Genomic DNA, 19,820 nt, shown 5'->3' with positions numbered 1-19,820 from the left:
TACGATTGCTTTGTGCAAGTGGGCCTAGCCCTAGTTCATAGCATGAGCAAAGTCCCTGCCATTCAATCAACCATGTCACATAGCCTCATCACACGACAGTGGTTGGTTTGATGTTTTACGCCGTACTAGCAATATTCCAGCTATATGACGGGGGTCTGTAAATAATCAATTCTGGACCAGCCAATCCAGTGATTGATATCATGAGCATCGATCCACGAAATTGCGATCCATGACATGCTTCAACCAAGTCAGCGAGCCTGACCTCCCGATCCCGTTAGTCGCCTCTTACGACAAGCCTAGTCACCTTTTACGGCACAAATGGGTTGCTGAAGACCTATTCTACCCTGGATCTTCACGGGTCACCCAACAGTGTCTCCCATGACAAGCGCCAGAGTGCCGGGGATCTATTCTTACCCAGGTGAACACACTACCCACTTCCCTACTGTCCCTTAGTCACAATACTCTGCCACAACGTTAACTCACAAATAGATGGCAGCGGTAGAAATTGTCACTAGTCCTGTAGTCCTTGCCAAACTGCCCAATAGTTAAGGTATCATAAGGACTCGTAGAAATTTGCCATTTTTAAAAGTTTTGCTACATGTTATCATTATAAGGACTAGGGGACCAAAAATGTGAGTTTCTACTGCTGAATGGGTTCTTACTTTTTGAAGTCCTGCAGTTGTTTGATTATTTCTTCCTCCGACATCTTGGATCCCTCCTGTCTGTAGATGGGCAGGTTTGTGTGCCCATATGCTGTGGTGCCGATTGGTCTGCAAGCATACAAATTACAATGGATCCGGTTTCAACCAAAGTCAGCTATAAACAGAGATAACTGCATGAGTTGCTGTAAGATACCATTTACCTCACCACCAGTTGTAAGATAAACAGTATATCTGATAGGCTTGTGTGCAGTAATCTGTTTCTTACACATCCGATATTCTCACAATTTTAGCATCAAATCGATGCATATTTTGTCTACTCTCATGACCGCAGTGGCAGATTAATACATAACACAACGGTCAGGAGTGACGTCATTCAGCTCACTGATTCCAACTCATACCGTGTGTGACCCTCCACAAATAGGTTTTAGCTATATCTATGGATTATCAAAGCAATGATCATGCAAACTAGATAACATCTAAGGGCATTTATCAACACCCTGAAACCTTTAAGTTTCCACACAGATGTGGGTGAACACTTGCATATTACATTTGAATACCATTAAGCTTACTACACAAAACTGCTTGATGAAAGTTCTCTTCATATCTGATAAGATCAGCTATTCCATGGTCTGGTGCCCATTGCCTAGTTCTTGACAATAAAAATATTGTGTCTGTTTAATTAAAGTAATCATTAACTGCCAAATTGATATACATGATAGAATTTGTAGACAAAGAAAGTGTTTATTGGGCCTCATATTGTTTAGGACTGACAAAGAGCCTCAGCCTCTTTCACCTATGATGGTGACTACACATTCTTCATTAAGGTTTTGTTCTTGTCCTATCTCACCTTGCTGACCAGGCGAAGGGCATTCGGTAATGTCCGATGTGATTACACAGCTGTTTCATCTGCCGATGGACTTTCGTTGCAATCTTCTGGTCGGCTAATTTTATGTATGGCTCCACGCACTGCGAGATTCCCCCTTGTAGCACCTTCTCTATCTTGGCCACCAGGTAAATCTCCGAGTGCCGGCGGATCACGGTGAAGATACCCTGCAAGGACACAGAGGCATGAATACACATGGGAAACAACACATCTTTGATTGGTGACCGTGTTCGGCAGCTTGAGAGTTTCTAGAGCTTCGGTCCTGCCCCACACTATAGCACTCGTAGCATGTGGTGTCTCCTTGGGCAAATGACTTTGTTTGACAGGTGCCTCTGTTCAACCAGCAGTGCATGGGTACCCGGTAGTATGAGAAGGCAATGTTGTTAACCTTCTAACGCTGGGTTGTATACTCCCTAGGGAGCAGAGAATGATGGTTGAGTGCAGACTAATCCATTGGCCGGGTTAATAATAGTGCAGCGCTTTGAGCATGCCCCTGGTGTGTGGACATAGCACAATATTAATCCCAGCACAAGACAGCGAGTGAGCACTAGTGAGTACTACACCGCCTTCAGCACTATTCCAGCCATATCAAGAATGGACTTTAAACATTTAACTTGTGGAATCAAACCTAGGTGTGATGAGCCAACATTCAACAACTAGGCAACACCCCCATCCCCCTAAATGATGTAAGATGGCAATGGTAAATTTTTCTTCTTTGAAAAATGACATGTCTATAACAACAATGACATAACTTGCTTGGTAACACAAGGATCTAGGCCTCGTTCTACGAAATGATCTTAGTGCTACCATTATTGTCACTGTATATTCTAAAACAGCGCTAAGATTGCCTTTTAAAATAAATGCCCAGGGCCCAATTGCACTGAGTTATCTTGGCAGCTAGACTAGTCCAATACATATCACTGATGTCGCTAATGTAGCTTTGCACATGTGAGCCATGTCCAAATGAAAAATCACTGGACCCATAGATAATTTCTAGACAACTGAACAACATCTGATGCAGGTATTTTTAACATCCTTTTACAGCAAATATCCCATTAATTTCTCTCCTTTCATATTGTTGGTGATGAATAAAATAGGGACAACGCCATTTCATATTTCTTCACTGTCAGGTGGTACTGATCAACGTAAACTGTACTTGTTTGATGCAATAACATAATTTACATACCATGATGCCGATGAAAATTTGATACAAACAAAAAATAAATTTGAAAATATTAATTAACATCAATTCAAAAATTATTGCATTCTCCAAATTACTTTCCACCTGAAAAGTAATACATCAGATCTAGAACAAACAAAGTTTTTCTGGTAGAGCTCAGAAGAGTTTCCCCGGCCCATGAAGAGTACCTGTCGCTTGTGTCGCAGCCAATCTTCTTTGAGTCCATTCAGATCCGGCATCGTCTCAAGCCCGTCCACTGTGTGCAGCTTGTCCGAGGCCTGCAGGACATCGGGCGGGATCATGCGACTGATTTCAGGCTCATTGGGATCCACCACAAAATCTTCTGAAATCTTCTTGCCTTCCTTGGCATCGTATAAGGCAAATGAGATGAAGAAGGGTTCCGGCTGAAGACAGAAGGAAACATAATTACTGCAGTAACTTGTGACACAGGTAATCTGATGGGACTTGAACTGTGCTGTTACAAGACTACATTCATGACTGGTTAGTGAATAATCCAGTCTGGACCAGACAATCCAGTACTTTATGATGATCATTGATTCACGCAATTGAGATACGATGATATTCATCAACCAAGTCAGCGAGTCTGAGCACCCGATCCCGTTAGTCGCCTCTTACAACAAGCATACTCGGCTTTTATGGCAAGCATGGGTTGCTGAAGACCTTTTCTACCCTGGATCTTCGCCATGTGATGAGACAACGCCTTAAGCACATAGCCCACAGCTGAAATCTGTGACTGTCATCTTACAACCATTGTATTTTGATTGTTATAGATTTGTGGGAGAAATTTGAAGATAAACAATATATATATTGGGACCTCCTGAAAATGCATGGTATTTCTGTTCCCTCCCATTATCTCTTTTTGACCATCTATTAACACAATTAATCTTTTTACTGTTGAGTTAAACATCTGTAACAAGTCCCTTAGATTCATCCACAAAGTCCATGGGGGACAGCTCTCTGTGTGCCGACTCATATCACAGTGTTTGTTGCTCTGTAAGACCTGTCAGCTAGGTCAGAGCTCCCCGACAGTCTCCGTGTACCAACTCACATTACAGTGTTTGTTGCCCTGTAAGACCTATCTGTCAAGTCAGAGCTCCCCGACAGTCTCTGTGTACCAACTCACATTACAGTGTTTGTTGACCTGTAAGACCTATCTGTCAGGTCAGAGCTCCCCGACAGTCTCCGTGTACCAACTCACATTACAGTGTTTGTTGCCCTGTAAGACCTATCTGTCAGGTCAGAGCTCCCCGACAGTCTCCGTGTACCAACTCACATTACAGTGTTTGTTGCCCTGTAAGACCTATCTGTCAAGTCAGAGCTCCCCGACAGTCTCCGTGTACCAACTCACATTACAGTGTTTGTTGCCCTGTAAGACCTATCTGTCAAGTCAGAGCTCCCCGACAGTCTCCGTGTACCAACTCACATTACAGTGTTTGTAGCCCTGTAAAACCTATCTGTCAGGTCAGAGCTCCCCGACAGTCTCTGTGTACCAACTCACATTACAGTGTTTGTTGCCCTGTAAGACCTATCTGTCAGGTCAGAGCTCCCCGACAGTCTCCGTGTACCAACTCACATTACAGTGTTTGTTGCCCTGTAAGACTTATCTGTCAAGTCACTGCTCCCCAACAGTCTCCGTATACAGACTCACATTACAGTGTTCGTTGCCCTGTAAGACCTATCTGTCAAGTCAGAGCTCCCCGACAGTCTCCGTGTACCAACTCACATTACAGTGTTTGTTGCCCAGACCCTCGTCGGCCATGTTGACCTGCAGCTTCAGGGAGAACTCTTCAAGGCGGAGGAGAAATCTTTCTGCATCCTGCTTCGGAAACACATCAATCTCGTCCTCCTCTTCTACCTCCTCCTCTTCAAAGTTTGTCCTCTGCAAGAAATAATCTTGTTCTTTCAAACTTTGACAACTATATCATTTCTGAATTGAGACACAATTTCAACAAATTTAATAGAAGTCTTACTAACTAATGATTTTGTTCCGATAAATTTGGTGCATGTGTCTTTAAACGTGACGAACATGATCGCAAGAGCTCGACATCTCTACACACCCATGGACCTTTGGTCTTGTGTACAGGATTGCAAAAGCTTGACATCTGTGCACACCAAATGGACCTTTGCTCTTGTGTAACAGAATGTAAGAACTTGACATCTGTACACAACCATGGGCCTTTGGTCTTGTGTACAGGAATGTAAGAGCTTGACATCTGTACACAACCAGGGACCTTTGGTCTTGTGTACAGGAATTTAAGAACTTGACATCTGCACACAACCATGGACCTTTGGTCTTGTGTACCAGAATGTAAGAACTTGACATCTGAACACAACCATGGACCTTTGGTCTTGTGTACAGGAATGTAAGAACTTGACATCTGTACACAACCAGGGACCTTTGGTCTTGTGAACAGGAATGTAAGAACTTGACATCTGTACACAACCATGGACCTTTGGTGTTGTGTACCGGAATGTAAGAGCTTGACATCTGTACACAACCATGGACCTTTGGTGTTGTGTACCGGAATGTAAGAGCTTGACATCTGTACACAACCATCAACCTTCAGTCTGCAATGTTCAAATGTCCTGCACACCCCACTATTGACACAAGGAACTCATGGACTCACCCTCATGTCTGGGTAGACGTGGAAGAGGTTCTGTCGACCCTCCTGGCGGGCACTGGACAGCGACAGGTCTGATTCTCTCGAGTACTGCAACAGAGAGTCATCTCCCCTAGAGCATATTGCTGTTTGAAACTGAGAAAAAATCCGACAAACAAATCACAAAATGGTGTTTTCCTCCCATACAAAGTTTTAACATGATCTCTCGTAAATCTGTGATATACTTCAACAGTATTTCTGTAATATCACAGACAGCATATTTTCAAAATATGGGATGAAATTCCAAAAGGAATCAGTTTAAAAACTTATACTTCATTGGTGAACCCCACTGGTGGTGCCAAATGTTATGTTGTCGAGGGCGATACCCACCTTTACAACTGGATGGTTCATGGAGCTTTCCTTGTAGTTCTCAGCACGACCAGGGGCCGGAAGATCCTCTGGAAGGATACAAAATCCACATATGACAAAAATATTCCATCATTATCAATATCTGACTGAGATGATTGAGTTGGGTTTAACGCTGCTTTGAACAGTCCATCAGCATCAGAATTCATTGTATCCATTTCCTACAGCAAGCAGACGTACCCCATAACCACATCATTGACTCAAATTCTAAATTTTAAAAAGTTTTCGCATTAAGTTCCATTAATGTTGCATCTGTGGTGTTTGTTGTGGTAACATGATCATCTCCATCCTCACCTTTGATGCTGTCCCTGGACACTTGGGACGCCGTCTCGGCCGCACTGATGACCTTGTTCAAGGTCACAATCCACTCCTCCATGTCCACCTCGCTGTCGGCAGCGAACAGACATGACGACCCCTCACTCATCCGGATCTCAAAACAGAACTTGCCTTTCTTTGTGTTCTGGAAAAGTCCAGTAGATTGGATTCAATCACCAAAGCATGACACATGATTTATAAGAAGGATGTTCCTAGGGGCTGATAATCTAATATTCTGTGTGGAAACCTGAATTTTTCTTCGAAACAAAATATTCTTTCTGACAGCACGTGTGTGTTTGAACGTTCCAGTTATGTGATGGTGGCCAGACAATTCAGTGATTAATATTGTGAGCAACGACCCATACTGTTGGGGTACGATGACACGGCATCAAGTCACCTGACCACCCGATCATAATATGATACACACTATTTTCCAAGACACAGCTGTCGTCATTACGTTACCGCTTATGACCAGCATAAGGTGCTGGGTACCTACTCTAGTCTGGATTACAATGGGGTTTTACTGTCAGTTACTCAAGATAGGGCTGGGACGAGTCCAGTTTGACCTCCCAGGTACTCGACACCCTATTACCCGACCCTACCTGGGTACCCGCTAAAGATCTCAAGAGTTGGGAACAAAATGTCTGATTGGGAATTGTTTAACCGCAGCTCTGGCAAAAACTATTAAGGTACATGTATCAAACGATAATATCATGCATACACTGAAGTTGACTGAAGCTTTATCTTTACTCAAACATATACAAGTCAAAAGGAATGTGTGCATCATCAGAAAGAAATGGTACATACTAGTCCATAAGTTGTGCACATTAAATTATCTTTTTTAAAGTCAGTCTCATGACTGTGATATCCTAAAAATGTTAAGAAGACATTCCGATGTCTAATTTACAACACTTCTACTTCATATTGCCGCTCAGTGGCTTGCAGTGTGTACCTTGATGACATCAGTAGCGAGATCGAGATACACGGCACCCTTCACCTCTGACTTCTTCTCATCCTTGAAGAACTCCAGGATGTAGGTGAAGTCTGTCTGCTGCTTCAACACGAAGAAGCGCCGCTTGAACTGCTGCAATGAAACAATCACTCAAGGTGAGGTGAAGTGAGGCGAAATGGAGTTTTAACATTGTGTATACTGCACATATATAGAGACGTGCAAATACATGAACGTGTATGGCTGCTTGTACTAGTCTGGTTTTATAGTGCTAGCCCACTGAGATACCATGCTGGAGTTTAACATGGATAACCCACTGAGACAGAGTATACTGACTCTGAGCCAACCAGTCCTTGTTAATACCGATTACCAGGCAGGGTAACAAAAAGTACCATCTTTTTTTCGTCCTTTGATGCAGCTGGGGATCGAGCTACCGACCTTCTGCACTCTATTCACTAGACCACAAAATCACTCACAGTAAATTGACTGATATTTCATTGAAACTAGCATATATTTAATTCTGTAAAATATACAAAATGTAAAATTTATGAAGTTCTGCAATAATGACTGAAAACGAACAACATCGTGAGGTGTATCTCGGTAGTAACAACATCGTGAGGTGTATCGTGACAGTAACAACATGGTGAGGTGTATCTTGGTAGTAACAACATCGTGAGGTGTATCGTGACAGTAACAACATCGTGAGGTGTACTGTGGTAGTAACAACATCGTGAGGTGTATCGTGGTAGTAACAACATCGTGAGGTGTATCGTGGTAGTAACAACATCGTGAGGAGTATCATGATAGTAACAACATCATGAGGTGTATTGTGGTAGTAACAACATCGTGAGGTGTATCGTGGTCGTAACAACATCGTGTGGTGTAACGTGGTAGTAACAACATCGTGAGGTGTATCGGGGTAGTAACAACATCGTGAGGTGTATCGTGGTAGTAACAACATCGTGAGGTGTATCGTGGTAGTAACAACATCGTGAGGTGTATCGTGGTAGTAACAACATCGTGAGGTGTATCGTGGTAGTAACAACATCGTGAGGTGTATCATGGTAGTAACAACATCGTGAGGTGTATCGTGGTCGTAACAACATCGTGAGGTGTATCGTGGTAGTAACAACATTGCGAGGTGTGTCATGGTAGTAACAACATCGTTAGGTGTATTGTGGTAGTAACAACATCGTGAGGTGTATCGTGGTAGTAACAACATCGTGAGGTGTATCGTGGTAGTTACAACATCGTTAGGTGTATTGTGGTAGTAACAACATCATGAGGTGTATTGGGGTAGTAACAACATCGAAAGACGTACCCTGGTGAAGCTGATGATGTTGTCCTTGCCGGAGTCCGGCCCCTTGTACAGCCAGCCCTTCCTGGTGATGGTGGAGGACATTGACCGTGACAGAGTGTCCTGGAAGGAGAATTCCAGTCAGTTTGCTGTATCTTAACCTTCACGTTCAATCACTGGTATCTAACTTGTAACAGCCTTGAAGACATTGATGAACCATGATAATACATTTTTATGAACATTTAATCAAACCAATACTTTTCAAATTACAGCTTTATTCTTAGTTTTTTGTTCTTTTTTTATTGTTTAATGCCACACTCCACAATATTCCTGCTATATGAAAGGGGCCTGTTAAAAAAATTGATACTGGACCAGACAAATTGGTGATTGATATTGTGAACAAAGATCCATGCCCTTGGGATACAATGAGACACAATCAACCAAGTCACTAAGCTGGACCACCTGATCCTTTAGTCGCCACTTTTGACCAGCATATGTTGTTGGGGATCTAACCGAATCCCCTTAGGAAGCTTGTTTGAACCTGCTGTTACATTAATATTGAAACACAAAACTTTCAGTCTCACCAATTGCAGTTGTACAATTACATAATGATGATATGAGGAAAAAAAAGCAACATCAACTCACGTCATCTTTTTCTTCCATCTCTGCATCAATCTCGAATAGTTGTTCCTGAAGATTGGCATTTTTCTTGGCCCTGTAACCCAAACAGAATGGAGTGAGTGAAAGAGTAATGTGATGGACACCATTTATCGATGTACACCATCAGTCATTTCCCAAGATGGACGCCATTAGTCATTTCCCAAGATGGACACCATCAGCCATATCTCAAGATGGACACCATTTTTCATTTTCCCAAGATGGACACCACCAGTCATTTCCCAAGATGGACACCACTATTCATTACTCAAGACAGTCACTATCAGTTCTTTCTCAAGATGGATGCCAATAGTCATTTCTCAAGATGGATGCCTTCAGTCATTTCTCAAGGCAGACATCACTAGTCATTTCTCAAGATGGACACCATCAGTCATTTCTCAAGATGGACACCATCAGTTATTTCTCAAGATGGACACCATCAGTCATTTCTCAAAATGGATGCCATAGGTCATTTCTCAAGATGGACACCATCAGTTATTTCACAAGGACACCATCAGTCACTTATCAAGATGGACACCATCAGTCATTTCTCAAGATGGACACATTCAGTCATTTCTCAAGATGGACACAATCAGTCATTTCTCAAGATGGACACAATCAGTCATTTCTCAAGATGGACACAATCAGTCATTTCTCAAGATGGACACCATCAGCCATATCTCAAGATGGATGCCATTAGTAATTTCTCAAGACGGGCACCATCAGTCATTAATCAAGATGGACACCACCAAACATTACTGAAGACAGACACCATCAGTCATTTGTCAAGATGAATGCCATTTGTCAATTCTCAAGATGGATGACTTTAGCCATTTCTCAAGATGGATGACATTAGCCATTTCTCAAGATGAATGCCATGAATGGAATTTCATACTTTCTACCCATGGATGGAACTGACTGGACATTACCTGTGAGTTCCTTTCATCCGCTTACCTTTATCTAATGATAGACATTACAGAAAATGCTTGCAGAATTCATTATACATAAACCTTTTACATATTGTTTTGCAGAATCATATGATATTTGCTGACATGTTACTAACTGATAGGGGGATACTTAAGCTTTCATCTAAATTATGATAATATCATATTGCTGTATTGTCAAAACAGTCAAGTGAGGTATATTTGAAAATGCAAAACTGAAATAGATCCTTTATACATGATATATGTACTTTTACTCCCCGATAAACAATGATATATGTATACAAGTTTATGAAATGACCTGCAGCTTGTAACCACATCTTTTAAATATCCTACAAATGTCGCAACTTGTCTCGCTAATATTTTAAAAATAATGTCATTGCTAACCTTCCAACTTTCAAATGCTTACTTGTGATAATGATCTGTTAGAAAAACATAGATATATATCATTCATTCCTTTTTCAACTACACACTTAGATGGTTGACCTTTTTCGCAAAACTGGCTGTGTTTTCCTACTCCCAGCCAAATATCCCTGAACAGCATGAGATGAGGTGTGAACTGTTGTGACTGGTTATCTCCCATGACTACGTCCCTCTAGTCTGTCTAGTTTCCTACCTGATATTCCAACAACATCCCAAGGTGTGGTATTTCTCACCAATGGCATGTTCCAAGTGTTCTAGACATGATGTTGTGCATCGTTACATTTAATTTGATTGCAAAATTGAATTCTATGAATTCACAGTTCTTAATAAGAATTGGCAGTAAATATATGCCAGTGTGTTTTTAAAACAATCAGACAAAAAAATATTTGAGATGGGGATAATAATTTGCAATGGACAGACTACAAAAGTACTGAAATACCGGACACACCTCTATCAGCTATTTAGGAATAGTGTTAAAAGCAGGCAGTGACATAATACTATTACTTGTCTGAGAAACCGAAAGTGACATCACCAGATGACTTCACTGCATGATATCACCAGAACATTCAATAAACCATGGATCAATTTCTCTGATGAAAACCAATTCATTCTGGACCCGCAAATGGAATAATTTGTTTTAATAAGCCACAACTAGGCTTTATTGTATCAGAGACAACACTGCAATTCCGAATTATGTGAAAGTGCCACGATAAATTTGTCCTAAATTTGAAGTGGGTTCCTAAGTACTTGAAGCCACATGAAGGGACCATCTCAACGCCAACATGACGGGACCATCTCAACACCAACATGAAGGGACCATCTCAACGCCAACATGAAAGGACCATCTCAATGCCAACATGAAGGGACCATCTCAACACCAACATGAAGGGTCCATCTCAACACCAACATGAAGGGACCATCTCAACGCCAACATGAAGGAACCATCTCAACAATTACATGAAGGGAACCCGTGAAGATCAGGGGTAGAATAGGTTTTCAGCAACCCATGCTTGCCGTAAAAGCCGACTATGCTTGTCGTAAGAGGCGACTAACGGAATCGAATGGTCAGATTCGCTGACTTAGTTGATGCATGTCATCAATCTCAATAGCGTGGATCGATGTTCATGTCAATCACTGGATTGTCTGGTCCAGACTCGATTATTGAACTGACCGCCATCATATACACGGAATATTGCTGAGTGCGGCATTAAACAACAAACAAACAAACAAATAAATTACATGAAGGGACCATATCAACACCAACATAAAGGGACCATATCAACACCACATGAAGGGACCATCTCAACACCAACATGAAGGGACCACCTAAACACCAACATGAAGGGACCACCTCAACATCAACATGAAGGGACCATCTCAACACCAACATGAAGGGACCACCTAAACACCAACATGAAGGGACCACCTCAACATCAACATGAAGGGACCATCTCAACACCAACATGAAGGGATCATCTCAACACTAACATGAAGGGACCATCTCAACACCAGCATGAAGGGATCATCTCAACACCAGCATGAAGGGATCATCTCAACACCAACATGAAGGGACCATGTCAACACCAACATGAAGGGACCACCTCAACACCAACATGAAGGGACCATCTCAACACCAATATGAAGGGACCACCTCACCACCAACATGAAGGGACCACCTCATCATCAACATGAAGGGATCATCTCAACACCAATATGAAGGGACAGCCTCAACATCAGGGTTAATTACATCACACAGTAACTTATTGATTTATCCTGCTGCTTATTACTACTTCTCCTTGGAGGGAGATAAAGGCAAGGATCAATCTCACCCTCCGCCCAGGTCGATACAAGACAGTGGTCAGTTACATGGCCACAGAGAAGCCATCATATCCCAGGACTGTCCACACTGATTGAGCGAACACAGCGACTCTAGTCGCACTCTAGATCAATGCAGGAACTGCTTGTACAAGTCAAGATTGCTGCTGGTTTTACAGTGCTATCCCACTCAGATACAATGCCGCAGTCTAACGTGAACACCCTGGACAGACACAGTGCACTGACTATGAGCCCACCAGTCCTTGTTTTAGCCCCTTAATTCTGATTTGCCTGGTTGGTTTGTTGTTTAACGCCGCACTCAGCAATATTCCAGCTATATGACGGCGGTCTGTAAATAATCGAGTCTGGACCAGACAATCCAGTGAATAATATCATGAGCATCAATACACGCAATTGGGATCGATGACATGCTTCAACCAAGTCAGCGAGCCTGACCACGCGATCCCGTTAGTCGCCTTTTACAAGCATAGTCACCTTTTACGGCAAGCAAAGGTTGCTGAAGACCTATTCTACCCCGGAATCGTCACAGGTCCCTTAATTCTGAGCACTAGGCAGACCAAAAGACGTTAAAAGACGATACTTGTTGTTTCCCTACCTTAATTCCGAGCACCAGGCAGGGAAACAACAAATACCATCTTTTATCATCTTTTGGTTGGACCCTGGATCCAATCACCAACCCTCAGCTCTCCGGGCAGATCCTCTATCCACTAGACCCTGGAGGCGGTGGCCATAGTATTATGCAGCTACAATAACAGAGATACCAAAATACACTCACTGATCCTCCGAATTAACTCTCCAGACAAGGATCTCTCAACATGCACAGCCAAACAATGATAACAGCTTTATGTCACATTAACAACTCTCCAGCTACTCTCCACCTAAATCTCTGCCATATACTATTTATACTGTGATATTTCCATTTGCCGAATACTGTAAAAAAACCAATTGATACCAATTATATTTTCAGATGGGCCTGCTCTATTGGGTATGACAAAACAAATAGAGTACTTTTCTTTTCACCTTTAGGCATGATATGAAGAGAATAGTGTCCCGTCCTTTTCAGATAATTGCCACTGACATTTTTGAAACGACCCGTGATTTGGGTAAAATTTCCTAGAGCTCTCTGTATATAAGAATCACAAAGCATGATGAAGAACAACAAACGATAACTAGATATCCCCTACATCTATTCCTAAATGGTTAATTTCTTACAGAAACACTACTAAAATCAAGTGTATACATATCTACAAACCAGATATATTGAGAACTGTATAAAAATATTGACAGCAAATGGACTTGACTTGATATTGGTTCCACACCAACCCTGATGTTAGGTGATGTCTGGCTGAGTGCTGAATACCCAGTGTGTGAAGGTAGGAAGCTAGGCTGAGATATCCAATAAGAGTGCTCCAGCATCCTATATTAACATAGCAGTGATGAAGTCATCTTTTATTGACTGAGTAATGCCGAGTTATTGACTATGATTAGTATAAGAGTGGAGATTTTTAGTCTGTGCCGAATATTGTGCCAAGATCTTAGACATACCATATTCAACGTAATAAGCGCCCACTGCGATATTTGCTAATATATTGGCTAGTGAACAATCCCAATAAGCACCCCTTCTGATTGATCAATGTACACAAGACTTATTTATTCGTGTGTAATACGTGTGTTTTATGCATCCTTAATTATGGAAAAATTATATTCTGGAAAAATATATCTGTCGTATATAAACATTTCAGGCTGTCAGCATAAACCACGAATTTTACGATCTTTAACTCTGTTGCAATCTCATTAACATCAGATCTTAGTTTTCGCTATCACTAAACAAAGATCTGAGGACATCCCATTACGGGTCAGGTCAGACCAACCTTTAATCCAACCAATCAGAGCGTCGCATACCAGATCATGAAAGTGACAGACGGAATGTGTTTTCTAATCATGAAACCTCAAATATTTAACAGAGGGTATTCCGAACAACAGTTACGGGTTTTATGATTATATCCATACAATATAGACCATCTATAATAAGCCATTCCAGAATGTTCTTTTTATCAGTTTCAACATTTTTAATCACGAATACGTCAAAATATGTTTCAAAGAGTAGTTGCCAGTTTGAAACTAGTTTCATAAATATCGAGAAAGCTGCCTTCTGATTGGCTAATGTCAATTTCTTGTCAGTCATTTCATTGATCGGTCAAAGTTTGCGAAAGGTCGTTCTTACGTGACCCATAATGGGATGTCCTCAGATCTTTGTTTAGCGGTAGCGAAAAACTAAGATCTGATTATAATGAGATTGACGCCGTTGTTTTTCACCAAAATGATATTCTAATAAGAGCCCCCTATTTCTAATTTTGAGAGCGACCTCGGCACTTATTACCGTATTCGACGTAATAAGCGCCCCGCTCTAATAAGCGCCCATGGCGATATTTGCGTATATACTGGCTAGTGAACAATCCCAATTAGCACCCCTTTGGATTGATCAATGTACACAAGACTTATTTATTCGCGTATAATACACACTCGTGTGTCATATGCATCCTTAATAATAGGCAATTAAATTCTGGAAAAATATATATGTCGCATATAAACATTTCAGGCTGTCAGCATAAACCACGAAATTTATTTTTCAGCACTGTTTTTTCCACCGAAATAATATTCTAATAAGAGCCTCATGTTTCTAATTATGAGAGCGCCCTGGGCGCTTATTACGTCGAATACGGTATGTCAAATACGGTACCCCAAAATGTGGATTATTGTATTGCAAGGTTCATCAGACCAGATGTTTTCCCCATATTAAGTGCCTGGCTCCAACAAGTCTTAGACAGCACTATCAGTGTGTACTGAGCCTTACTGCAGCAGAACAACAAAAGCTTCACGCACTCACATTGAGGCATGTCTCCATTCTTAAAATGTCAGTTGGAAGCAAAATAACTTTCTTGTGTGTTGTGTTTATTATTGGCCTGTTGTTTCAAGGGAGGGCCTGAGGTAATCTTCATTGCTAGGTTTTACAAAAGTTCTGTTGTGGTCACTATAGATGAATGTTAAAAACAGATATCTGCTACAAACTTTATTTACCTAACTTTTGTTCTGAAATATGTGTATGTTGGCTCACAGTAACAAAATTATTATCTATATTGTTTTTAGCCACATCTAACAGGTTGACCAAAACATAACTCTCTCACTCACTCGCCCAATCTAATGGATTTCCTATAATCTTCACAGACACATCGTCCCGTGAAGATCCGGGAAGGGAATAGGTCTTCGGCAGCAAACCATGCTTGCCAAAAGGGGCGACTAACGGGATCGGGTGGTCAGGCTCGCTGACTTGGTTGATGCATGTCATGAATTTTGATAGGGACTGTCCTCTACAGTCTACATGAGCAGCAAAATTAAAAAATATATCATATTATCTTCAGGAGATTTTGAATGACAATAGGTCAATGTCAGTCTGTGTCCAAACACATTCGAGTCTCCTGGTCTGAGTCTACTAGCCCGAACTTGTCTGTGCCAAAACCATTTGAGTCTTCTGGCCCGAACTTGTCTGTGCCAAAACCATTTGAGTCTACTGGCCTGAACTTGTCTGTGCCAAAACCATTTGAGTCTACTGGCCCGAACCTGTCTGTGCCCAAACCATTTGAGTCTACTGGCCCGAACTTGTCTGTGCCAAAAACATTTGAGTCTACTGGCCCAAACTTGTCTGTGCCCAAACCATTTGAGTCTACTGGCCCGAATTTGTCTGTGCCAAAAACTTTTCAGTCTACTTTTCTACTAATTTGACATAATTTTCAGTAGAATTCAGTTTTAGAAAATGGATTAGTATTTGCAAAGCTTAGTAGATTGCACAGAATTCTACTTGACCTGAGCTTCAGACCAGTGGCAATGTCCTAGAAAAAATGACTTGATCCAAAACCCAGATATGCAGACCAGCTCAATATGTGGAGACTTTACAGTAATATGAAGCAGGGCTGTATAATGGTTACTTGTGATGGGCACTCCTAGCACCCCCAGGAAAACATGCATACAGACAGCCCTGATATGTAAATATTTCCAACTTCAATCCACACCCATGGGGGGCTCAGACAGCTATGGCAGCTCCAACAACTCCAACTGTAAATGGCAGTAAATACAACACGGAAACATACAACACAGACCCAGCTCATCTATTTACAAATAGCTCAAGACAAAAAGCAAATTTAAATTAGAAATTTCTCCACGTTGCTTTTTTTCAGATTCAGAAAATATATTCTTTTCCGTCTCCATGTGGGTTTCCAAGAACAAGACATCTGCCTTCATTTATTTTGTGACATTTTCTTTTGCATGTTCCCATGGTAACATATTTTCTGACACATTTTCACCAGCGTTTAAAGGAAAAACGTGGCGAGTGAATGGAATGTGTTTCTCGTAATGTGTTGAGTCTATATGAAGACATTAAAAATGGGTAGATATCAGATTGATAAAGGATCTCTGTATGCTCAATTACTCATGTTAACATATAGACGAGCACTCTAAAAGCATCAACATTCCCTGAGGACGCCATTAGCTTCAGACTGCGCTGAAGGCAAAATATTAAATGCTGTCAAATGATAGTGAGTGAGAATGTTTTTACGCCACTTTTAGCAATATTCCAGCAATATCATGGCGTGGGACACCAGGAATGGGCTTCACACATTGTACCTATGTCGGGAATCGAACCCGGGTCTTCGGCGTGACGAGCAAACGCTTTAACCCCACCGCCCTGTCTGATGCTAACTCATCTTTAGCAACATTTATGCATTGATTTGTAATTCCTGTAGTATGACAATGATAAACAGATCACATGTAGTTACATTAACTTACACACAGTCTATAAAACTTTTATTACCCAAAACATTATAATGGTGTTATGTTGATGAGAGAAAGACACCAAGCATGGGCTACCCCATGGCACCCATGTGGGGGTTAATGTGTGTTTGTTGTTTATCACCACTAACAGCAATATTGCAGCTATATGATCACAGCCTGTAGAGTCTGGATCAGACAATCCAGTGGTTGATATGGTGAGCAACATCCACAGCATTGGGGTATGGGGAAACACTACCATGTCACCCGATCCATATGTCGCCATAACATCCAGCACAGCTTCCTGGGGACCTATTCTAACCCAAGATCACCAAGGGGGCCATTTTGTTGGTTGGTTTGTTGTTTAACGCCGCACTCAGCAATATTCCAGCTATATGACGGCGGTCTGTAAATAATCGAGTCTGGACCAGACAATCCAGTGATTAACATCATGAGCATCGATCCACGCAATCAGGATCGATGACATGCTTCAACCAAGTCAGCAAGTAACCACCCAATCCTGTTAGTCGCCTCTTATGACAAGCATAATTGCCTTTTAAATCAAGAATGGGTTGCTGAAGACCTATTATACCCCTGATCTTCACTGGCTGAATTTGTGTGGAATACGAAGGGAGATAACTCTGTCATGCGACAACGTAAAAGCCACTAGATAATCTGGTCAGAATATAACTTTAAATTATCAACCAGTTTGTGATGCTGACAGGGATGGAGGTATACTTACGCAGGTAACTGTTGATAACTGCCCGCATATTTTTCATATTTGAATTTGATCATGTGACATTTGCATGTGTACGTGTCAATACATTGTCGGACCATCAGGTCTTTGGCTTGCTTCTTTGCATTCTTTGGCACAGTGGAATATACAGTCCGGTTCTTCTTGGCCGGCGTCGGGGGCTGGAAAAGATAGAAGCATTTCAATTAATAATACGGTAACTATATAGTTTAATTATTTTTTGGGTTCCCCCAGTAGTCCCACCAAGACACCAGTATCCCACCAAGACACATTTGGGATTGCAATAGAAAGACACAATACACTCTTTAAAATTTATAGGTTTTGAAACAGTGTCACATTTCAAACTAACCAGTTTGAAACACACAATCTAACTCAAACAAAACATGTATCCACAGAGAGCTAAGAATCAAATGCTGAGAATAAAAGAGACTAATTTTTGTTAAAGTTATTTTCGTCTTCCTTTTTTATAGCAATAAATTTCTCGATTGAATATATGTTATATCTATTTTCGGTTTGATTCCTTGGATTAAATTTTTTAATTTAAAAAAAAATATATATTGCAAGTGATTCCGTGGCATTTGATTGGCAAACCAAGCAATTTTTGTAACATAAACTGACGTTTTAGGCCACGCCCACTAATGGACTACTGTTTCCTGATTGGCTGACACAAGGGAGTATGTTGCATTATTGTGCTGAACGATGTCACTAATTTCGGATTGTTGTCCTTGGTTGATGCATGTCATCCCATACCAATTGCCTAGATCAATGTTCATGATGTCAATCACTGGATTGTCAGGTCCAAACTCGATTTTTTACAGACCGCCGTCATATAGCTGGAATATTGCTGAGTGCGGCGTTAAACAACACACAAACAAACAAATCATATTGTTGTCTACAGTTTGTTTTTTGTCGATGATTAAATAAGAAGTCCTTGAAAATGAAGTCGATTGTTGTGGTCATATATACAATACAACAAATGTCCACATGTATTTGTCGGCACCAATAGTACTGGTGATGCTAAACAAACACATGTTCAACGTAAGAATTGATTTCAATATGCTTTTATTTACAAAATAAGCACACTAGTTTTTAAGTTCATTAAGCACAAAATATTGCTGTCTTGATGTCAATTCCTAAATAAACATGTTGTTTAACAGCACCAGTAATATTGCTGCTGACGTATGCATTAGGACATTTGTTGTATTGCCGGTATGACCAAATTTGAACAAAATTCTTTAGGACATATTTTTTGGCAATTGTTCAATGTCCCTAAAAATGATCCCTGCATTGCAGACAGCACTATTCCATCTAAAACACTGTAGCCTGTAAAAAACATCTTCCCGAGGCAAGGGAGTTAACTATCTATAAAAGTCCAGTTTCCACCCTTGCCAAAAACTAGTCAGGAATTATAGAGTTACATTTTTGCTGGACAAACAAGTCTATGCATAGTCCATTCAAAATCGCATAACAAAATCGACATCTGGTTCACATCCAAGCAGCTTTCGGTTGACTGCATGATTTCCAGGGCATGTGTATTCACTGTATTGTCAACTTGGCATCAACAGTTATTTTCCAAAAATTTCCATGGTTTTAATCAAGGTGCTCAAGTGATTTGGTCAATTCTAATATTATCAAAGCAATAATTCAAACATCATCTATAACACATGTAGCACATGGTACAGAGTATGGAATACATCAGAAATATTTAACTTAAACACAACATTTTTAATGTTTTACTTTTTTCAAATAACTCCATAATCTGTAGATAAGATGGAAAGTTATCTCCCTTTGGCCAACTGCACTGTTTATAAGTCACAGTTTAAGCAAGGCAACACTTACCTATTACGACACAAAAGATGTGCAATATATCTGTGCAAGGTGAGCTTTCCACATCCTATCATTAGGAGGCCTACCTTTTGTCCCTAATTAAGACAAAATGCCTCGTGTTTAAATTTTGGACTTCAGTGCATGAATAAAACCAGATCACATGAGTGAGTGAGTGAGTTGGTGGGTTTAACGCCGCTTTTAACAATATTCCAGTCATATCCCGGCATG

General features: G+C 41.0%; 1 protein-coding gene across 1 annotated transcript in view; it reads right to left on the bottom strand.

Moving 5' to 3' along the window:
* The window catches only part of LOC139447246 (dedicator of cytokinesis protein 9-like), a 188,645-nt gene that overhangs the window by 105,424 nt on the left and 63,401 nt on the right, over positions 1-19,820 (bottom strand). Inside the window, exons 3-13 of the mRNA XM_071228512.1 lie at positions 17,754-17,926; positions 8,979-9,048; positions 8,358-8,456; positions 7,040-7,171; positions 6,067-6,232; positions 5,737-5,804; positions 5,374-5,457; positions 4,470-4,625; positions 2,914-3,129; positions 1,510-1,712; positions 663-770 (exon numbers count right to left, since the gene is read on the bottom strand). Of these exons, the coding sequence (XP_071084613.1) occupies positions 663-770; positions 1,510-1,712; positions 2,914-3,129; positions 4,470-4,625; positions 5,374-5,457; positions 5,737-5,804; positions 6,067-6,232; positions 7,040-7,171; positions 8,358-8,456; positions 8,979-9,048; positions 17,754-17,926 (1,475 nt within the window). The remainder of the gene's footprint in view (positions 1-662; positions 771-1,509; positions 1,713-2,913; positions 3,130-4,469; positions 4,626-5,373; positions 5,458-5,736; positions 5,805-6,066; positions 6,233-7,039; positions 7,172-8,357; positions 8,457-8,978; positions 9,049-17,753; positions 17,927-19,820) is intronic.

This window comes from Haliotis cracherodii, unplaced genomic scaffold (genome assembly GCF_022045235.1).
Source record: "Haliotis cracherodii isolate W230 unplaced genomic scaffold, xgHalCrac1.p SCAF_7, whole genome shotgun sequence".
NCBI lineage: Eukaryota > Metazoa > Mollusca > Gastropoda > Lepetellida > Haliotidae > Haliotis > Haliotis cracherodii.
The sequence above is the reverse complement of the archived record's forward strand: the minus strand, read 5'-3'. Positions and strand labels throughout refer to the sequence as shown.